General features: G+C 49.6%; 2 protein-coding genes across 2 annotated transcripts in view; one reads left to right on the forward strand and one right to left on the reverse strand.

Annotated features, from left to right (window-relative positions):
* On the forward strand, positions 1,166–6,640 carry WNT8B (Wnt family member 8B). Its single transcript, XM_021399036.1, has 5 exons — positions 1,166–1,247; positions 2,153–2,291; positions 2,833–2,958; positions 4,686–4,828; positions 5,232–6,640. The coding sequence occupies exons 1-5, from the start codon at positions 1,233–1,235 to the stop codon at positions 5,787–5,789; spliced, it is 981 nt and encodes a 326-aa protein (XP_021254711.1). The 5' UTR covers positions 1,166–1,232; the 3' UTR covers positions 5,790–6,640.
* Positions 10,472–18,128, reverse strand: part of SEC31B (SEC31 homolog B, COPII coat complex component) — a 43,030-nt gene continuing 35,373 nt past the window's right edge. The window contains exons 22-26 of the mRNA XM_021399052.1: positions 16,110–16,165; positions 14,733–14,879; positions 14,206–14,322; positions 13,028–13,099; positions 10,472–12,265 (exon numbers count right to left, since the gene is read on the reverse strand). Coding sequence (XP_021254727.1) covers positions 12,086–12,265; positions 13,028–13,099; positions 14,206–14,322; positions 14,733–14,879; positions 16,110–16,165 — 572 coding nt within the window. The 3' untranslated portion in view covers positions 10,472–12,085. The remainder of the gene's footprint in view (positions 12,266–13,027; positions 13,100–14,205; positions 14,323–14,732; positions 14,880–16,109; positions 16,166–18,128) is intronic.

The raw sequence follows: 18,128 nt of genomic DNA on the forward strand, positions 1-18,128 counted from the left end.
AACACCATTCAGCACAGATTTCAAAATACTCTTTGAAACCCATCCTTCAAAACAGCCTGTGCTTATGTGCAATTGGACTAGTACCTCCCAAGCAGAATGCTCAGGCCATCCCTAGTTTCCAGGTGAGAACAACTTACTGTCAGGCCACAGCCCATCCTAGGCAGCAACCACAGCCCAAACGAATGCAGAAGTTGAGCTCAGTCATCCACACAGCAGATGTCAGTAGGGATGGCAGTGTCTTCTGGGCATGGAGCTCCCAGGTGGGAGCAATGAAAAGAGATTGCTGCTTTGCTTTTTCCTCCCCTCCCACCACCAGGTGTGAGGAATAAGTTAAAGATGTTGTCATGCCATGGCAAGCAAAAAATCTCATGATTCAAAACTAAATGAGAGTTCCTTTCATTTTCTTTAAAGTATATTTAGAAAGAGGGCTCACATTTTGAAGTTTTCCCCCTTCTGTACAAGAAAGAAGCTGCTGATCTACAGAATAGGGGAAATGGTGAAACTTGCAGAGCTGAAGGCTCTGGTTACTAAAGAAGGGCTAGCATAGTCTCAGTAGAAAAACGAATTTCTTTGAATAGTGTTAATTAAGTATTTTGCGAGAATGCAAACGGCCACCTTTGGAAACATTTCATCTAACTTTTTCATATTTCACATGGAAAACAGCAGAAAATTTCACTTTGGTGCAGCAAGAGGAGAGCGTGGTCAGGCAGAACTGGCATTACAGGAAAACAAGGAACCATGAGGCAGGGAGATGTCACTGAGACACGCACCATGACTGAGCTGTGGTTTGACCTCCTCCTCTCTAAGGGACATGGCCCATCTCCCGGGGCTAGGGGCAGCTCAGCCAAGCAGCAGATGGGTATGGTGAAAAGCAAAGCTGGCGGAGCATAGAAGATGGGGGAATTGGTGTAACTAGCAGCTATGAGAAGAGCAAAAGGAAGGAGCAGTGAGCGAGGGCAACAGGAGGGAAGAAGGGGTGCTGGGAGCAGCTGTGGAGAAGATGGAGTACAGCCATGGGGAACAGGAGGCCATGGGGCGGGGCGGGGCAGGCAGACAGGGCCCCGACGGATGTGGGCAGGGGAAGGTGCTGAGTGACCAGAGGTGCCTGCAGCCAGGAGCCAGGCAGAGTAAGAGGAGAGCCCTGGGATGCCAGGCATTCCCCAGGCCCCTCCACCATCACCCCCTCCCTGCTGACACTGTCTCTGTCTTCCAGGTCAGTGAATAATTTCCTGATGACGGGCCCCAAGGTAAGAGAAATCTCTTTGATCTCTGTCCCTGATCCCACTAAACCCAGGGGAGGGAAGGGGGGCTCCTCCTTCCCACCCCTCTCCAACCGGCTTTGGCCAGAGCTCCCCTCACCCCCAGGCACCCAGCAACAAGACAGAGGAGGGCCAGGGATGCTCTCATGAGGGCTCTGCAGGCTGCGGCAGCCCTCAGCAAAGGAGCCTGGAGCACTTTTAAGTTGGTTGGGTCAGACTGTGGAAATGTGTCTACTGACCCCAGCTGCCAGTCTCACCTGTCATCCATTGCTTCCTGCTGACTAGCTCAGCATTAGGACCCACATTCATCCAGCTGGAGGGGTACTTGCTGTGGGCCCTGCAGAACACACTTCCCTGAGGAGCATAGCTGGAATTTCCAGGGCTTCGTTCAGTGGTTTTGATTCCTCTCCTCCTTGCACCCCTCTTTCACAGCCTTTATTTCCTAACCAGGACCATCTGTAAAATTCACCTCATATTTTTGTTCCTCTTGAAAAATTCATCTTTAAAAACCAACTCCTCTTACACTGGAGAGACAAGGGGTTCCCCTCAGTGCCAGGGCTGGACACCACACAGCTCCTCATGTGGCTAGCAGCCTGCAGCACCACTTGGCCTTCTCCCTTCAGGAGGCTCAGCCTCTGAGCCAGCACAGCAGAAAATGCACTTCCTGCTGCTGTTGACAACCATCAGACTCTGAGGAGCTAAGCTCAGGCTAGCCCTACAGCTGTGCACATGTTGTCTCTGTAGATGGTACATGAGTTCTTTGCAGATGACTGCAAGCCTCCTGGCAAGACTGAGGCCACACTTCTCAGCCCATCTACAGCCCAACACAGCAGCATCCTCAGTGCCAGGCTGATGCTGTCCCAGTCTTGATTCATTGCTTTGTTTTCTCCTAGGCCTATCTCATCTACTCCAGCAGCGTGGCAGCTGGGGCACAGAGCGGCATTGAGGAGTGCAAGTTCCAGTTTGCCTGGGACCGCTGGAACTGCCCTGAGCGGGCACTGCAGCTCTCCAGCCACGGCGGGCTGCGCAGCGGTAAGGAAAGCATTGGATACCACTACCGGGACCCATTTGCCACAGATTAGAGCCCAGCAGCCCCTCCTCTCTTCCCAGGTGCCTCCTTTCCTGTCCCATCCCCATTTGGGCTGTCCCTCTTCTGGGGCAGGCCGGGCTGGGGTCTGGCAGAAGGCAAGGCTTGAGGGGGCTGTGGGGAAGATCTTTGACCTTTGGAGAGGGCCCCTTCCTCTCTGGGAGGCATCAGTGAGATATGGGGGACATTTGGGCCTCCGTGCAGTATAACCACTGGTGAGCACAATGATAGTCAGGTGCTAAACTCATCCTCACCCTTGGAAATGACACTGGTTGGTCTGGATCAAGTCTGGGAACTTCCATTTTCATGCAGTTCAAGCCAAGACTAAGCTAATCTGACCTGTAGGGCCTCTTTTCTATCCAACGCAGCCCTGCCCACTGCAAACGTTATCTGACTGAGTCTCCTGCGTAACAGGAGCCATTCTGAACACCAGTCTTGCCATGAAATCTTTAACATGTTTGCTCTCCTTGTGTTTCTGCTTGACAGCAAACCGAGAAACTGCCTTTGTCCATGCCATCAGCTCTGCAGGTGTCATGTACACGCTGACCCGGAACTGCAGCCTGGGGGATTTTGACAACTGTGGCTGTGATGACTCCCGCAATGGGCAGCTTGGTAAGGAGAGACAAGCGGTGGTCCCTCTATCAAACCCTGGGCTGATGGAGGAAGCTCTCCTCCACTCTCCACAATTCCACCAGAATTACTGTTGGGGAAAGCAGGATGGCATCTGTAGACCCTTCGAGTGTTCATCAGTGTGTTGGGCCCACAAGAGCGCAGTCATGAGAACTGCTGTGGCAGTGCCCAGCATTCATCTCACCCCATCCCTGCTGTCCCCAGCCTGCAGCCACTGCACAGCCTTGGTGGGGAATTCCAGGGCTTCACCACTTTGCCTCTCCCCTCAGATCTCATACAACAGTGAAGTTTGGGTGTTTTGAAAGGAAAAACGTCGAATTTCCAATTATCAAAATCTTTTAAAAGCCTCTCCTTGCTCAGCTGTACTTGGCAGGCGGTAGGTGTCAGTTTGTCATAAATTCCACTGGAGTGCGCAGCACTGAGTAATCTGCTTACCGGCTAACAGTTTTTACAACAGCCACTGTTTTGTAGGTGTCTGAGGACAGACCATCTCTCAAAGACCAAGACTTGGGGGCAATGACACACCAAATTTTATTTGAGCTAGCCATACTACAGTTTCTTTCTCAAAACATGTTTGTTTTTCATGAAAATTTTCCAGTGTGAACTTAAAGCCTCGATGGGCAAAGGAAACTTGTATTTGTCCAAAACATGGTTCAATTCCAAATACTACTGTGCTGACTCTGAGTTGCTGTAGCTGCATTGGTTACACGTTACTATTCTCCCTTTGTCATCTGCTGCAATCACCCACCCTCCCATTAGATACACCTCTGCCTTTCCCTGCAAATGAGCACCCAGGCAGTGGCATGGCCTTGCATGGACAAAAGGCACAAGACCAATTAAACCGCAATGCCCATGATGTACCACCGAGGTACACAAGGGTCAGAATATTTCAGATTTCAATTCTTACCAGAGCATTTGGAATTTTTCTCTAGGAGGAAAAGAAGAAACCACACGATGTGTTTCCAGGCAGCTGTGCTAAATTATCAAGCCCACGCTAGGTTAGCAAAAGTACTTGCCACGTTTTCCTGTATAGTTTCCCAATCTGTGCTGACTCCCGTGTTTCTTTATGATAACTGGAAAATCAGAGCCTTCTGAGATGCCTAACATTGGCCTGGGATTTTAGGTGTATAAAAAAGAGGGCCTCCTTGCTATAGGTGTACTAGGCCTGGGATGTTTCCTGGTGGAGGAGACTCTGTTCCCTTTAACCAGGACACGCACACAGGACATCCCTTCCAACTCTAAGGATCCTGTGACTCTGTGCACACGAGTTGGCTAATCCATGTCACAAACCTGTGCTGAACAGGCAACTTGTCCCTGCAACTCAGACTGGACCAGTTAAAGTCATGGTTGGAGGAAAGGTGATCAAAGATCCAAAGCTTTATCTCTGTAGGAGTGCTAATGCGTGAATTCTGAATCCTACCATATAGAAAGCCTGGAAATCCTTGGGATTGTCACATGGAGCATACACCTTCATTGCCCGCGTGAGCCACTTGTTGCCCATGTGAGCCACTTGTTGCCCGAGCCTGAGTAGAAATGGCACAAGCCCAAGGGGATGGAATCTGGGAGTACCACTAGGCAAAGGGCTGGTTTCATCCCCCCAGCCTCCATTCCTTCCATGACTGCTGGCGATCACCCTTTCCCACCCTGGGGGCCACAGCAACAGTGAAGGTCTGGTTCCCCAGCAGTGCATCTCTCATCTCCTTTCCTAGGTGGGCAAGGCTGGCTGTGGGGAGGCTGCAGTGATAACGTGGGCTTTGGGGAAGCCATCTCTAAACAGTTTGTGGATGCCCTGGAGACTGGACAAGATGCCAGAGCTGCTATGAACCTGCACAACAATGAGGCAGGAAGAAAGGTGAGCCCCTTTCCTCCTTCCAGACTTGGAAGCACCTACCTGATGTGCTCTAGCCATTCACTATAGAGTCTCACTGCTTGCTGGGGCTAAAAGCATGTGCAGAGTAGGAGCAATTATCTAGCTGAGGAGAGGGAGGGCAGGGCAGCAATACTGATGGTGTTTGTCCTAATGTATCAAACCTTCTGAAGATGTTTACCCTCTAACTCCTCCTCGCTGCCCTCTTTCTCCCTCTTCAAGTAGTAGCCTACCTTGAAAAAGCCAACCCTCCCTAGGCAGGGTTACTGTACAAGGAGGGGCCATGGCAGACCCCTCCACAATTACAAGCCAGATTTGTCTCTGAGCTGCACCACAGAAATGACCCTGGTGAGCCCTCTGGGCTTTTTTCTCTCTCCTCATCTCACAGGCTGTCAAAGGAACCATGAAGCGGACTTGCAAATGCCACGGCGTGTCAGGGAGCTGTACCACGCAGACCTGCTGGCTGCAGCTGCCTGAGTTCCGCGAGGTGGGCACTTACCTCAAGGAGAGATACCACAAGGCCTTGAAGGTGGACTTGCTGCAGGGGGTGGGGAACAGCGCTGCCAGCCGGGGGGCCATTGCCGAGACTTTCAGCTCCATCTCCAAGAAGGAGCTGGTCCATTTAGAAGACTCTCCTGACTACTGCCTGGAGAACAAGACGCTGGGGCTGCTGGGCACGGAGGGCCGGGAGTGTCTGAAGAGAGGCAAGGCGCTCAGCAAGTGGGAGAAGCGGAGCTGCCGGCGGCTGTGCGGGGACTGTGGGCTGGCAGTGGAGGAGAGACGAGCCGAGATGGTGTCCAGCTGCAACTGCAAGTTCCACTGGTGCTGTGCCGTGCGGTGTGAGCAGTGCCGCAAACGGGTCACCAAGTACTTCTGTGTCCGCAAAGAGAAGCGGGAGCGGAGTGGGGGCGGCGGGGCCAGTCGCAAGCTCAAGAGGAAACTCTAACTGCCCCTGCTCCCCTACGGTCCTGAGCGCCCCCTCCTCTCTTCTCCTTCCCTCCCTACCTCCCCTGGCACCATTTCCTTTTGGGTTAGTTTTATCTCATTTCCAAGCAAGGCCACTTCACCCAACGTCACCTCACAGCGTGGCTTGGACAAGGCAGAAGAGCTCCCGCAATTCCTCAGCCATGCAGTGCATTTCCTGGTAGTGGAGTGGCTGAGTACTTCTGGGAAGGCACTTAATTGTTGACATAACCAGGTGAGATTTGGTCCCTTCAGCCCAAGGTCACTCTACCTAGTGACTATAGTTTTATCGCTGAAAATGCAGCTGCCCTCTGTAGCTCCTGCTCTTTTCAGCTTGCCTGCTCCAGGCCTTTAAGCAAGTAAGATCAACACTCAGGAAAGCACAAGGAAGCTTAGATGACCCCACCAGACCTAAGCCACTCAGAGCAGAAGTCCCTAAAAAGAGGCTTCTCATACCTTAAAAAAAAAAATAGAATCTCTCAAAGAAAAATGGTACTGCCTTTTGTTAAACCCTGTGTTATGAGGAAACAGAAAAGGTATGCAACTCTTTCCTGCAGTGAGCCAGCTACCTGGGCATCACCTCCCATCCTTCCCAGCTTAATTCAGCTCTCCAGTGCAGCAAGATTCCAGCTGCTGCTTGACCAGCCGTTAAAAATTTATCCTAGGAAGGGGTCACAGCAGTTGCTTTTTTACATGCTTACTCTGCATCTTCCAAGCCTCGAGGCGTGCCCCCCCTTCTCACCCCAGCCACCTAGACTAATGCCATACCAATGCCCTCACACTTGTAGAGTCCTTCTTCCCTCCCCAGTCTCTCCCAGAGAGGAGCTGTGCTCAGCTGAGCCCATTCCCCTCCTGGTGTACTTGCTGAGCACTCACCCTGTCAGCTAACTATATACTTCCTCCTAGTCTGATAAAGTCAGTTACTATTTAATGGTGTTGTAAATAGGAAAGTGAAGCACTTTGAAGTTTAATTTATTGCACAGTTACTGTGATGTATACATAACAGTTTTTTCTCTACATCTTATTGTATATATTCTATAGGCTAAGCAAGCAGCAGGAAGATTTGGTTGACACATCTCTTTTCCCTTGCCCTGGATGAGGTAGGGAGTAAGGAGGCTGTCAGCTGCAGACCCAGGGGAAGCTCACTGCACCCTCAGTGATCTCCCCGGTGCTGTCAATTTATATTCTACTTTGCTGTTTGAAGTGTCTTTAGAGAGATGAGAAGCCAGCAGAGTTAAGTTACTGGCCATTAGACCTGTCTTGTAGCCAATATTTGTAAAGGAATAGCCAATGCAATAAATCAGTAGCCAAGTGCTTGGAAAATGCCGTTGTGTCCAAGAAGCTGGGTGTTTTGTCTGTCCAATTGCATGTGTGGATGCGTGAAGCTACAGCTCTGGAGACTACAACTGAGCCACTTGCTCATCTGTTCAGCACAAGAATTGCTGAGCAGTTCCCCCACCTCAGCCCCTACCATCATAGGATAGGGCTTGCTCTCTCCCAGAGCTCACCTGAGCCCAGAGGAAAAGGAGACAGGAGGAAGGCAAAGGGGCCCAGTTGCCCATTTCAGGCACACTAAAGACACTCAGCAGTCTGTATGCATCTTAGTTATCAAATATCCCCATCATCTCTAGGCTGTGTTGTTGGGGATGGGCATTCAGACCTAGGGCAACCTGAGGTCTCACAAGAGCAAGAGACTCCATGCCACGCAGTAATCTGGCACTTCAAAAATTCCAAGAACCCTTCTTGGCCCATTCTCAGGGAAAGCTGAAACACTTCTGCATCATACACAACCCCCAGCTGTGAGCAGGAAGGTTCCTGTTAACACAAGGCCCCCGGCCCTGCCCTCTGCCTCCCAGTGCTGGGGCTGCATCCTCAGGCAGGAGGGCAGAGAGCCACAGAGGGCTTCCCGCCTAACAAAGCTGGCCTGAGGACAGCTGCAAAGCATAGCGAAGAGCTTCTACTCCTTGTTCTCTGTGCCCCCACTACTGCTGCGTGCCATACCCCACACAAACAGCCCACACAGGCCGTGGCCTAGGCCTGGATGCACCCACTGGACATAGTGACGTCTGTTGGCAAAGGGGAACGGTCTCCAGCCCCACATTTCTGGAGCAAGGGGCATGCAGGGAGCACTGCAAGCAGGGCCCCACCACCGCCGCCTCGCTTCCTGCGGGACAAAATGGCGACAGTGCAGCTGCAAAATGTGCTGACCTAAGCAGCGGGTCGGGGCCCGGAGAGGTCCCCCTCCCTGGCAAGAGCGGCCCTGAGCAGTAAAGGCACTGCGGCCATTGTGCGGTGGGATTGGATGCTTCCATGTATTCATTTCGGTTTAATGAAGGCGCATTCCTCAGAGGAGAAATATTTACATTCAGCTTCCCAGGTGGTCACCTTCGCCCAGATGACACACAAACAGGCACCCCCCGCTCCCTTTTCCAATCCAAACCTCTTTAGAGGTCTCCAGGAGGAGGGGGGCTGCTGGGGAGCAGAACAGAAAAGGGAACAAAATGCTAATAAATCAGCCAGCCAGCCCTTTTCCCCTCCCCTCTGCGGAGTCAATGGAAAGTGTCATTTCACATGCTAATCCCCCTCCGCTCTCTTCACAACACCTTTTCCGAAAAGTGTTTGGGAAAAGTCCTTGTGGCCTGCTTACAGCTCCCTGCCGCTTCGGATTCCTTCTTGTCTAAGGCCGCGGCCCCCGTGTGGGTCTCTCCCTCCAGCAGGGCTCCATACAAAAAAAATCCCAACAAAGACTTTGGAGTTCATCAGCCTCCCACTGAAATTCACAGCTGCTGAACAAACTAATCCCCTCTCTTGGCCTTTCTTCCTTTCAATGGGTTCTTGGCTTCAAAGACACTTTGGGAAAGGACTTTGTGGGGACTCACACTGCTCCCTCAATAGAAGTTAGTGCAAGCATTATCTTCAGAGCAAGTGGCTTTACAAACAAATACTGCCTAACAATCTCTGCCCCTGCAGCTCCCCCAAACACACACAAGCCTAGCCCGCAGACATGTTGTTATCTGCAACAGGATTAGAGCTCTGTTCTCCATGCCCAGGGATCCCTTCCTCCTGCCCCCCGTTCTTTGTCAACCCAAAAGCCTTCTCACCCAACAGAAAATGCTTTTTCTGTGCTGAGCTGTGCAGGGATGCTGTGGCAGCATGTGCCCGCACTGGGGGAGGCATGGCTGCACACTGGTACTAGCCGGAGAGCTGCAACCAGAGCAGCGCTTTCCAGCGGCACCTGCAAGGCAGCAGACAGCCCCAGGGCCATGGAGATGGAGGTCTGGCCACCAGCAGGAACCCTGAGCGGGTTACCTTGCTGCCTGGTTTCCCTGACAAATTTTAGGGATGGAGCTCACTGGGGTAAACCTGAAGCAGAACTGAGTAACAGTGGGACAGAGGGGACAAGAAAGGACTCACAGCAAAGGCAGGATAAAGAGCCGGTCTCTGCATGAACCCATGGATAGCAGGAGCAGTGCATGCAGGAGTTAAAGAAGCAAAAGGGCTGGGCTGCACAGGTGCTACAACTAAATCCAGAATGGCAGAGCCTACCAACTACCAGGTTAAATGACCTCAAAAAGCCTAAGGACTTTCCTTATACACTCACTAAGCAAATGGACGTCACTGGCTACCTGCTCACTTGTTCAGCATCAGAAGGGTCACAACGTAAGTGCAGCCCTTAAACATCAGCCTGCACCTCTCTGATAGGGGAGAGCTGGGAGGCCACACTGGCTGCTAACTGCTCCCACTTGGCTGCTGCACCTCTGCAAGGCTCCCTGACACTTGCCATTTGCCTCTGGGAGCAGAACTAACAAAGGCTGGTTTTCCCTGAATGCATGTACTGTGTCTCTAACACCCTAAGAACCTCAGAAGCGCTGCTCCCTTCCCTGCAATGGGTCTTCAAATTTTTCCCACCCAATCTTTTTCAACCTTTACTACCTTGCAAGTCCTCCAACCACAAGCCGTGTAATACAGCCCTGCACGTTTCAGAGTTTCCTGTCTGCTGATGGCTGGCCTGTACAAGCATACTAGCTAGCCACCTGGCAGCATATATAGAGAGAGAGATTACAGCATTCTCCCCACCTTATCTCAGTACTGATGTTCCACTTCAGCCTCCTTACATCCTTAAAAGATTACCTGAAATCAGCCAACAGATTCAGAAGTTATCAATTAGAGGCAAGAACTGACAATTCAGTGGCATACATTTGATTTCTACAGAGGAGGTCAGATCAGCGTGCTAGTTTAACAGCTTCAGTGGCATAACATTGGTTTCCAGTAGGAGAGGATCTCATCAAGGGCTCTCTTTACTTACTGATGCCTTTCCAACTCCCAAAGTGAAGTGTAAAGTCCCCGACATCACTGTGATTCCCCAGGGGAACTCCAGCCAGCTCATGATCCCTCCTGTGTCTGATACAGATGGATAGTCACAGCTGAGGATTGGGACTGAAAAACAGCTCTCTGGCCCTGCAGCCCTGGCAGCAGGTAAGGCCTGAGGTCTCACCACACCAGGATGTTTGTTGCCCACACCAGTAGAGCCCATGATCTGGTTTGCCCCATACCATTCAAAATCTGCTCCCCCAACCCAAGTTGAGAACTCTGTGGGTGACCCTGAAAACTGAGAGGAACAACCCTTTAGCCAGACAAGACAAGCAACTGCCTTCAGACCAAGGCTATGAAAAAAGCTAGCAGCATCACAAAACACAGCTTTTATTTCACTGTTCTGTAATCTCTCAGTGCATCAAACTGCAGTAATAGAAACAGAACAAAGCAGCAACAAGGAGGCACTTTGACCTGGAAAGGAGAGAATGAGATGTACCCTCTCCCTCCCTTCTCTGATCCCCCTCCCTCCTAAGTCTCATGGTAGAGCAGGCTGATTCGTGTAAGTCACTGAACCACAGACCTACGATGGCATTATCACTCAAGCAGCAAGCAGAGGAAGCAGGGGCTGGCTGCAGCCAAACACTGAGAAGAAGCCCCGCTCCCAGCTAGGATCCAAGGACTGCACTGCCTGGTTAGCATGAAAGAAAGGAAGGCAAGGAGGGAGGAAAAGAAGGAAAGACACACATAGAAGTGCCCTAAAATCCCATCTGCTTTCCCAGACTTCTTCCACGGGACAGGCATGCTTCATTCACCTATTTCACCCCAGAGGAAATGCCACTGTAATGGGAAGTGTCAGTACAGCCGTGTCCTTGGGATTTGACAATGCCACCTACTGCAGCACATTTCTACTACCGCTGTGTCAGGAGGCTTCTCCTTCTGCTCAAATCTGGGCTGGTCTTTAAAGGACCTGTACAATCTCTGTTGCTTCTAAAGCCCTTAGACTGCCTGGAAATCCCAAGGTAGGAAGCCTTTAGACAACATCAGTTGGCAATAAACCCACTGTGTTAACATAAAGGAAGTGAAAAAGGCCAGCCAGACAGCACAGCTTTTAGCCCAAACACAATGCTGCTGGCTCTGGGGAGGAGCATACACAGCATCCCAATCTGCCAGCATTCCTGAATGGGAGAATCTCAGGAACTGGAAGGGGGAAAAAAATCAGCCCTGGGTCTAAAGCAAAGGCCCATGCCTTCAGCTTATGGGGGGGGGGGGGGGGGAAGGATACTTGAGGATGTGGAGGATAGCTGTCTTCTGTTTATCTTCTATGAAAAGAGGGCTGTGTGAAGAAGAAAGAGAGAACCAAAGCTAGCCCAGAGTAGGCTGGCAGGTAGCCTTAGTTGTAGCATGGACAGGCGCAGAGGGGCAAGAGATGAGTTGAAGACTAGAATGAAGATAAAGTAGGAACCAGAGGAGAGATCCTGACTGCAGCCTGATGGAGCAGTGGCAACCCAGCTTAGGTCCCAAAAGAGGCAGCTGTCACTGAGGCAGCAGGGAGCAGAGCCCGAGGTGTCAGCTGTTTGTCTCCTATGCAAAAGCAGTGTCAACCTGGAAGGGGTTTCCCCTTTGTGCTAGGGGAACAGGGAAGAGGAGGCTAACACAGAGCAGTCCTTGGGGAATCTCTGTGCTGCCTGGACACCTGAAACAGAGCATTGGGCTGGGAAGTGGCCCAGGGTAGTGTGGGGCAATAGAGTGAAAGAGAGAGGGACGCAGAGACAGAGAACAGTCTCCAGGATATCCAGACTCCTGGCTGACTGGAGAGTAGATAGGGCCAGGCATGCTGTCCTAGCACAGTTCCAGGCCACAGACTTATTTCTCCAGAGTTGGAAGGAGAGTCTGCAACCTGCAGCACATCAACAGGTGAGAGAGTCCACCAGCTCAGTATGAGCACTGTACCAGCTGCTCCACGTGTTACACATTCAGCTTGCCAGCAATGGTCATGAGGACTTTCAGGATGGGCATGAAACCAGACACCTCACTGAAACTGCTGCTGCTCACCACTTGAGTGTGAACCAGGAGACCCTGTTGGTAGTTCTTAGCTTCAATGCAGCGGGCAATTTCATGGAGACCCATGAGGATAGTTGGAGAGAGCTGTGGGGAGGAGCAGAAATGAGTTAGCATGCTTAGTGCTGTAACACAAGACTCCACCACCCTCCACACCCCTTCCCTCCTGCTCTCTACCTGATCCTCACCAAATGCAGTACCTACAAAGCCAGGCATTGACAGGAAGGACAGGCTGCTCCCTCCCTCAGTTTCCTAGCCCATAACAAACATGAATCCAATACCTAGGTTAGGTTATAGTGAACACAGGTCCTGTGTAATGACACTTCAATATTAAATGAATATCTGATGTATTTGAGGAGATCAAAGGTCCATCTAGCACAGAATCTTGTCTCTGTTCAGGCATAAAATGGACACTCACAGAAAAGATATGTTATGAAGGTTCTTCCCTTGTCTGATAACCCTCCAGCAATTGGCATCAGCAGTATCCTCTTAGCTGGAAGATACACTAGGTTCATAACCACCCCCAAAACATTTCTTTACAAATGCTCCTCCCCATCTAGAACCTGCCTATATATTTCAGTATACTTCCTGGGAGGAAAACTACTCTACCCATCTAATACCAAATAGCCCCTCACACCTTTTCCTTACACTATTTCTGGGCCAAGGTTAAGGAAGAAGAATAGCTAAAGTTGGCTGGACTCAAGAAGCATTATAAAGTTTCACAATCCCTTTGCTTTCTTAAGAGGGTATGTGCTGGAAATACTGGAACAGACACCAGGGCCAACAGCACAGTTCAGAAATGGGATCAAGAAACCAGCTCGGTAACAGGGAATGGAGGCATGCACTTACCGCCTGCTCACGGAGTTTGTCATACAAGGTCTCCAGTCGCTGCAATGCATCCTCTAGCTTCCTTCGAGTTTTCTAAAGTAAAATAGACATTGCTAGCTCAGACAGGGTTTCAAACGCGCTATTCCCTGTATCAGGTTGCTCTTGCTCAGGTCTCCCCTCAGCACTCTGCATTTCAGCGCCATCTCAACCTCTGCCAGACAGTTTACAACCAGAGACTGTGATACAAGCTGGCCATGCCCTTGCAATGCCGATATATATGCACACCTTCTCTCCCCAAGACAGGAGGCTGGATTTGTCCCATTTTCTGCCTCACAGCCTAGACATTTGTCCCTTCTAACAGTGCCTTCAGACTGCAGGACAGCGCAACTACTTTCAAAGCTGGGGAAACATTCATTAATTGACCCACTGGACATTCAGATAACCTCACCATGGTTCACCTAAGCAGAAGTTTTTCCCTGGTCTCCTCGAGGAAGGGAGGAAACATTCTTCCTACTCTATGTAACCACCAAGAAAAGGGTCTGAGTACTGAAGATCTGGTAGCCCCACCTTGGTCAATCCACTCAAAGGTACATTACAATGTGGATAGAAATGCCTAGCTCCTGGGCAATGCTGGGACAGGGCTGGCAGGCTTAGGAACTCAGGTGTATTGCATTGCTGTACCAATCCAGCCATTTGAATTCCACATCAGCTTAGAGCTTCAGACTATTAAGTCCCAACTGTAAGTCTTTCCATCCCTAGAGGGAACACTTTCCAAGAGATGGGCTGGAGAAATTACAGTGACTCAAACACAATGATTGTATGGCTTTCTCTTTCAGTGTATCTTAGCCTTTCCCTCTGAGCTCTGAGGATGGTTGGCAGTACAAGCTCTGCAGGAACTACCTATGGAACAAGACCATGGAAAAGGAAGCTAAATTAGCTGGGTCATCTCTTCTGCTTTTCTCAAAGAGCTAGGAGGACAGAACCATTGCTCCAGAGAGGCAACGAGAGGTAGAGGATAACTGTTACAGAACGCATCTCAGATCCCAAGAGATAGATAAGCCCATGGCCTAAAGGAAGGAGGCAAATGGAAAATAACCTGAGTTACATAGAGAAGCATCTTCCTCTCTTTGGCTGACAGAAGCATCAGTCAAACATCAGTGAGGACAAAAAAGCCAAAGACCAGAGAAGGGAGGACTTACTGGATCAGTGGCAACAGCAGAGCAGCGTTGCACCAACCCTTCAAGTGTGGTCTTCAGACCCTGGTGTTCAGGAGGCACCTCCTTCTTCTCAACTCTCTCTGCAGGTAGCTGGTGATACTGACAGAGAGAGAAACAGATGAATAAATACAACAGGAGCACAAAAGGGAGGAGTAGGTAAATTCCCCTCCTGCAACTATGAACAGGAAGAATTTCACCCATTGGCAAACTCAGAGAATACCTGGAAGCACAGACTACAGTATAGTTTCAGGCCTCTGTGGATTCCCACCTTACAGAAAGCTGACAGCCTGCCTGGCATGCCTCCCTTCTAGTCATAGACAGGTGTCATTTTCCACCCTGGCAGCAATTCTAGCAATCCATCTAGCACACAGGCAGAAATGTTTTATAAAGGCTAAGAAGCAGGCACATAAACCCTGCAGCTGCCAAGAAATAAGCATCTCAAAAGCCAAGTTGTTTTTCTGCTTGACAAGGAGCTGGTGGCTGGGGAACATCACACTTTCCCTTGATACCTGCAGGCTGCCTTCCTTGGGTGCTCCTGGGGGTGACTGGCCAGATTCTTGCAACCTGGAGAGCTGAGGATGGATCCCTTGGGGCTCAGTGGGCAGGCTCATTACTGGAGCCGTGATGGGGGCTGGAGGAGCAAATTTCTCAGGCAGCTGTCAGCAAAATAAGAGAAAGATTAAAGAAGAAAGAAAAAAAAAATCTGTGCTGAAAACAAACAAACAAACAAAAAGAGTCCATGGAAGGATGGTCGGTTACTCTCTACACAATCAAATTCAACTTCCTTTCTAACTTTCAGAGAGCTTAGTTCTCAAGATGTGTAACACATCTCTGCTCTTTCAAGGCCCCTGACTCAAGAGCATGGGGCCCTTCCTCTTGCATCCTAGATGAACAGTCAAAGCAACAGCAAGAAAACCACTCTGGAATTGTTCAGTCAAAGAGAGCCGTTGCCCCTGAAAGCACTAGTCCTCAGAAAGCCGCCTTGGCTCTGCAACGGCACGAGTCCTGAATGTAGAGATTAGCAGCAGTAAAGTGTCCAGCAGAGCAAGTGCTGGGGAAAATCCCACGACATGGGGGGAGAATCCTCTTGCAAACACTTCAGTGCGCCCCTGCTAAGCCAGAGAGTCAGGATAGATTCACTTTGACAGGGCTAGATCAAAAGGAGATGGCTTTAACAAGAGGCTAATCCTGTTGTAGCGAGCACAGCCTGAAGCAGGTTCCCAGCTATGCTGCCAGAAAAAGGGTGAGAAGTCTCCTCCAAGCTAAAGAAGAGGAGCTGAGGGTGGGAATGGTGCCAAAGAAGCTTCTTGTCACACCTGCAAGCAGGCAGTGGAAACAGAAATGGGGTATTGAAAGCATTTGTTGCAAAACTGCTCAGTTTACAGGTGCTCCAACGCAATCACTACAAAGCAGGGAGCAGCAGGGCCAATATGGTGCCATATCAGCTGGTGTCAAGTTTCTGAGGAAAATCACTGTAGGTCTCACTGTGCTGAGGGGAAATGCTGCCCCCAGCTGTCAGGTGTGAACTGAACACAATCTTCCAATTCAAATCAAAAAAGGTGCGTGTGCACAGGGATAAGGTTAAATCTGTATTTCTAGCAATACGTGACTGTAGTCAGCCTGGGAAGTAATGAGAGAGTATGCTACATCACAGATGACAACCATGTTACAAAACAGCCACCTTGGATAACAGTGTATGAGTTTGGATGGCAAAGAGTTGAGATGATTCAGATTGCAGTTCTAGTGTTGCACATCATGTAGAACTGGATGGATCAACATTAAATGAGAGCTGCTGAGTGTGACAATAAGCATTTAAAGGAACATATATCTTGCATGCAGTTCCCTGACTAAAAGACAACCAGCACGTATTCCAGCCCAAAGCTTACCTTTTTCTTCTGAAGGCCTCCTCTTGCAGCAGAGGGATCAGTCCAAGATTCCTGAGCTGTCAGGAGAGCAGAACAAGACACAGATGTCAGGCTTTGTGAAGATGGCCACAACAGCAATTTGTGGCTTGGAATTTCCCTTAGCTAGAGGGCTCAGGGCTCTAATTCCCCCACCATTGTACCCTCAGACCATTTCAGCTGAGGAATTTAAGGTCCAGTTGGCAGACCAGAAAACCGTTCTTGCTTCCTTTTCTTTCTTAATTACATTCTCAGCACCTGAGTACATACACAAGCTTCATGAGGTGATGTCTAATCAGACTGTCCTGGCACACCCTCAGTCCCACACAGAAAGCCTTTTCTGCAACTACCGGAAGCCTTCCACATTCTGCATAGGCTGCAGAAGTCAGTCTCAGAGTCAGGGCAGAACTTTGCATGCATGTATGTTCAGGGACTTCCTAGGGTTCCCTAGACAGAAAATCTAGTGCCATGATACTGCAGCAAAAGCTATGCTATGGGTGAGAAGTTTTCTCACTAACGCTTGCAGAAGTGCCTCGCTGTGGAATTCCACAGTGGCACAGGTTGCCATGATAGAAGGTGGACGAGTTCAGAGGTGGGTTGAATTTTTCCCCTTTCAAAAGGACGTTCAGGACCAAAGCTTAGGAAGCTTTGCTGGCTTCCCACCTAGAAAGGAACAGACTTGGCCAAGTAATACCTTGGGATCAGAGGAGTTTCTCAGCAGACGTTTTTGTGGTACATAGCCTCAAACCTCACTCCACGTAATTAAAAATCCATCAGATCACATGACATCAAAAGACCTGCAACCACACTTCATTTTGCTAAGGTCAAATTCCAACTGCCTTGTCTGCTGCTGTCTTGTAAGAGTATCTGGATCTCTACAGAAAACCCCAGTGCTTTTGTCATGTCGGTCTTAATAACCTCAGGTCCATGAGATGGGAAGAATCTGTGAGAAAGTAGCATAATTCTAAGGGGCAATATCAAAATTGCTGGAGCTCAGTGCCACACTTAATGAGCCACTGATCCTCAACTGAGCTTTAAAAAAATCACAGAGGAAAGATGCTAAAGGTGCTTCATTACTTTAATTACCTTTATTATTAAAATTCTGGCAGCCTCTTTTTGCTTTCCCTTTTCCCATGATTTCAAGACTCCCTCTCTGATGAGTTTGGATCAGCAGTTTAATTAAATTGGCACTTATTTGTAGCTTGGCGATTCTGTGCCCTAGAACTCTGATGACCCCCACCAAGCTTGTGGCCTAGCAGTCCCTGGCACTGTTCCAGTCCAGTGGCACTTTGAATCCTCACAGGAAACAGCTATTTAAATTATAGTCTTTAAGCCAGGCACTTAATCAGCAGACACGAGATGACAGGACTCTGGTGCATTTTGCTGGGATAAAACCCTGACTACCTTGTCTATGCTACTTGTGAAAGATAATTTCTCACCAACTCTGAAAGGAATGTTCCATGGCAGCAGTCTCCAGCAATACTTATGCTAAAAAGCCCACAACTGTCACAGGATGGAGTCAGGGATTATCCTAGCCAGAAATGAGATCAGCCAACACATTATTACCATTTACCCTGTCCTTGATGCTCTCTGAGAGCACAAGATTTCTACAAGAGAAGAACTTTCTTCAGCATACTAGAGAGAATTTCTCCATGAGCCCACGTTCAGGAGTTTACAAAGCAGTAGGTTAGGCTAGATTGCGAGATCTTACAGTTAGTTCCTTTTCAGATTGAAAAAAGGTACCTATCAAAACCAGGACAAAAGCAGGCAAGAAAGCACTCTCAAGGAAGCCTATTTGCACTGCTCAACCAGGCATGCCATACATTCCCATTTGTACTTACTGGGGCTAAATGCTGCTAGGAGAAAGGAACTTCTTAGCAGTGAATTACCACAGGACATCTTCAGCCTGGGGAAGTGCTTGATATCCTTGCCTTGGAACCATCTTTCCTTTAACAGGGAATCATTGGGCCCTTTGTTTCCCTGTTGGAAGGACAACTCCCTTTC

This window comes from Numida meleagris, chromosome 5 (genome assembly GCF_002078875.1).
Source record: "Numida meleagris isolate 19003 breed g44 Domestic line chromosome 5, NumMel1.0, whole genome shotgun sequence".
NCBI classification, from domain to species: Eukaryota; Metazoa; Chordata; class Aves; order Galliformes; family Numididae; genus Numida; species Numida meleagris.

Bases quoted from the DNA above. Each gene is read 5' to 3' on its own strand.
- WNT8B (XM_021399036.1), top strand. The intron at 2,959-4,685 runs GTAAGGAGAGAC...CTCCTTTCCTAG, and splicing joins CTCCCGCAATGGGCAGCTTG to GTGGGCAAGGCTGGCTGTGG. The intron at 4,829-5,231 runs GTGAGCCCCTTT...CTCATCTCACAG, and splicing joins ACAATGAGGCAGGAAGAAAG to GCTGTCAAAGGAACCATGAA.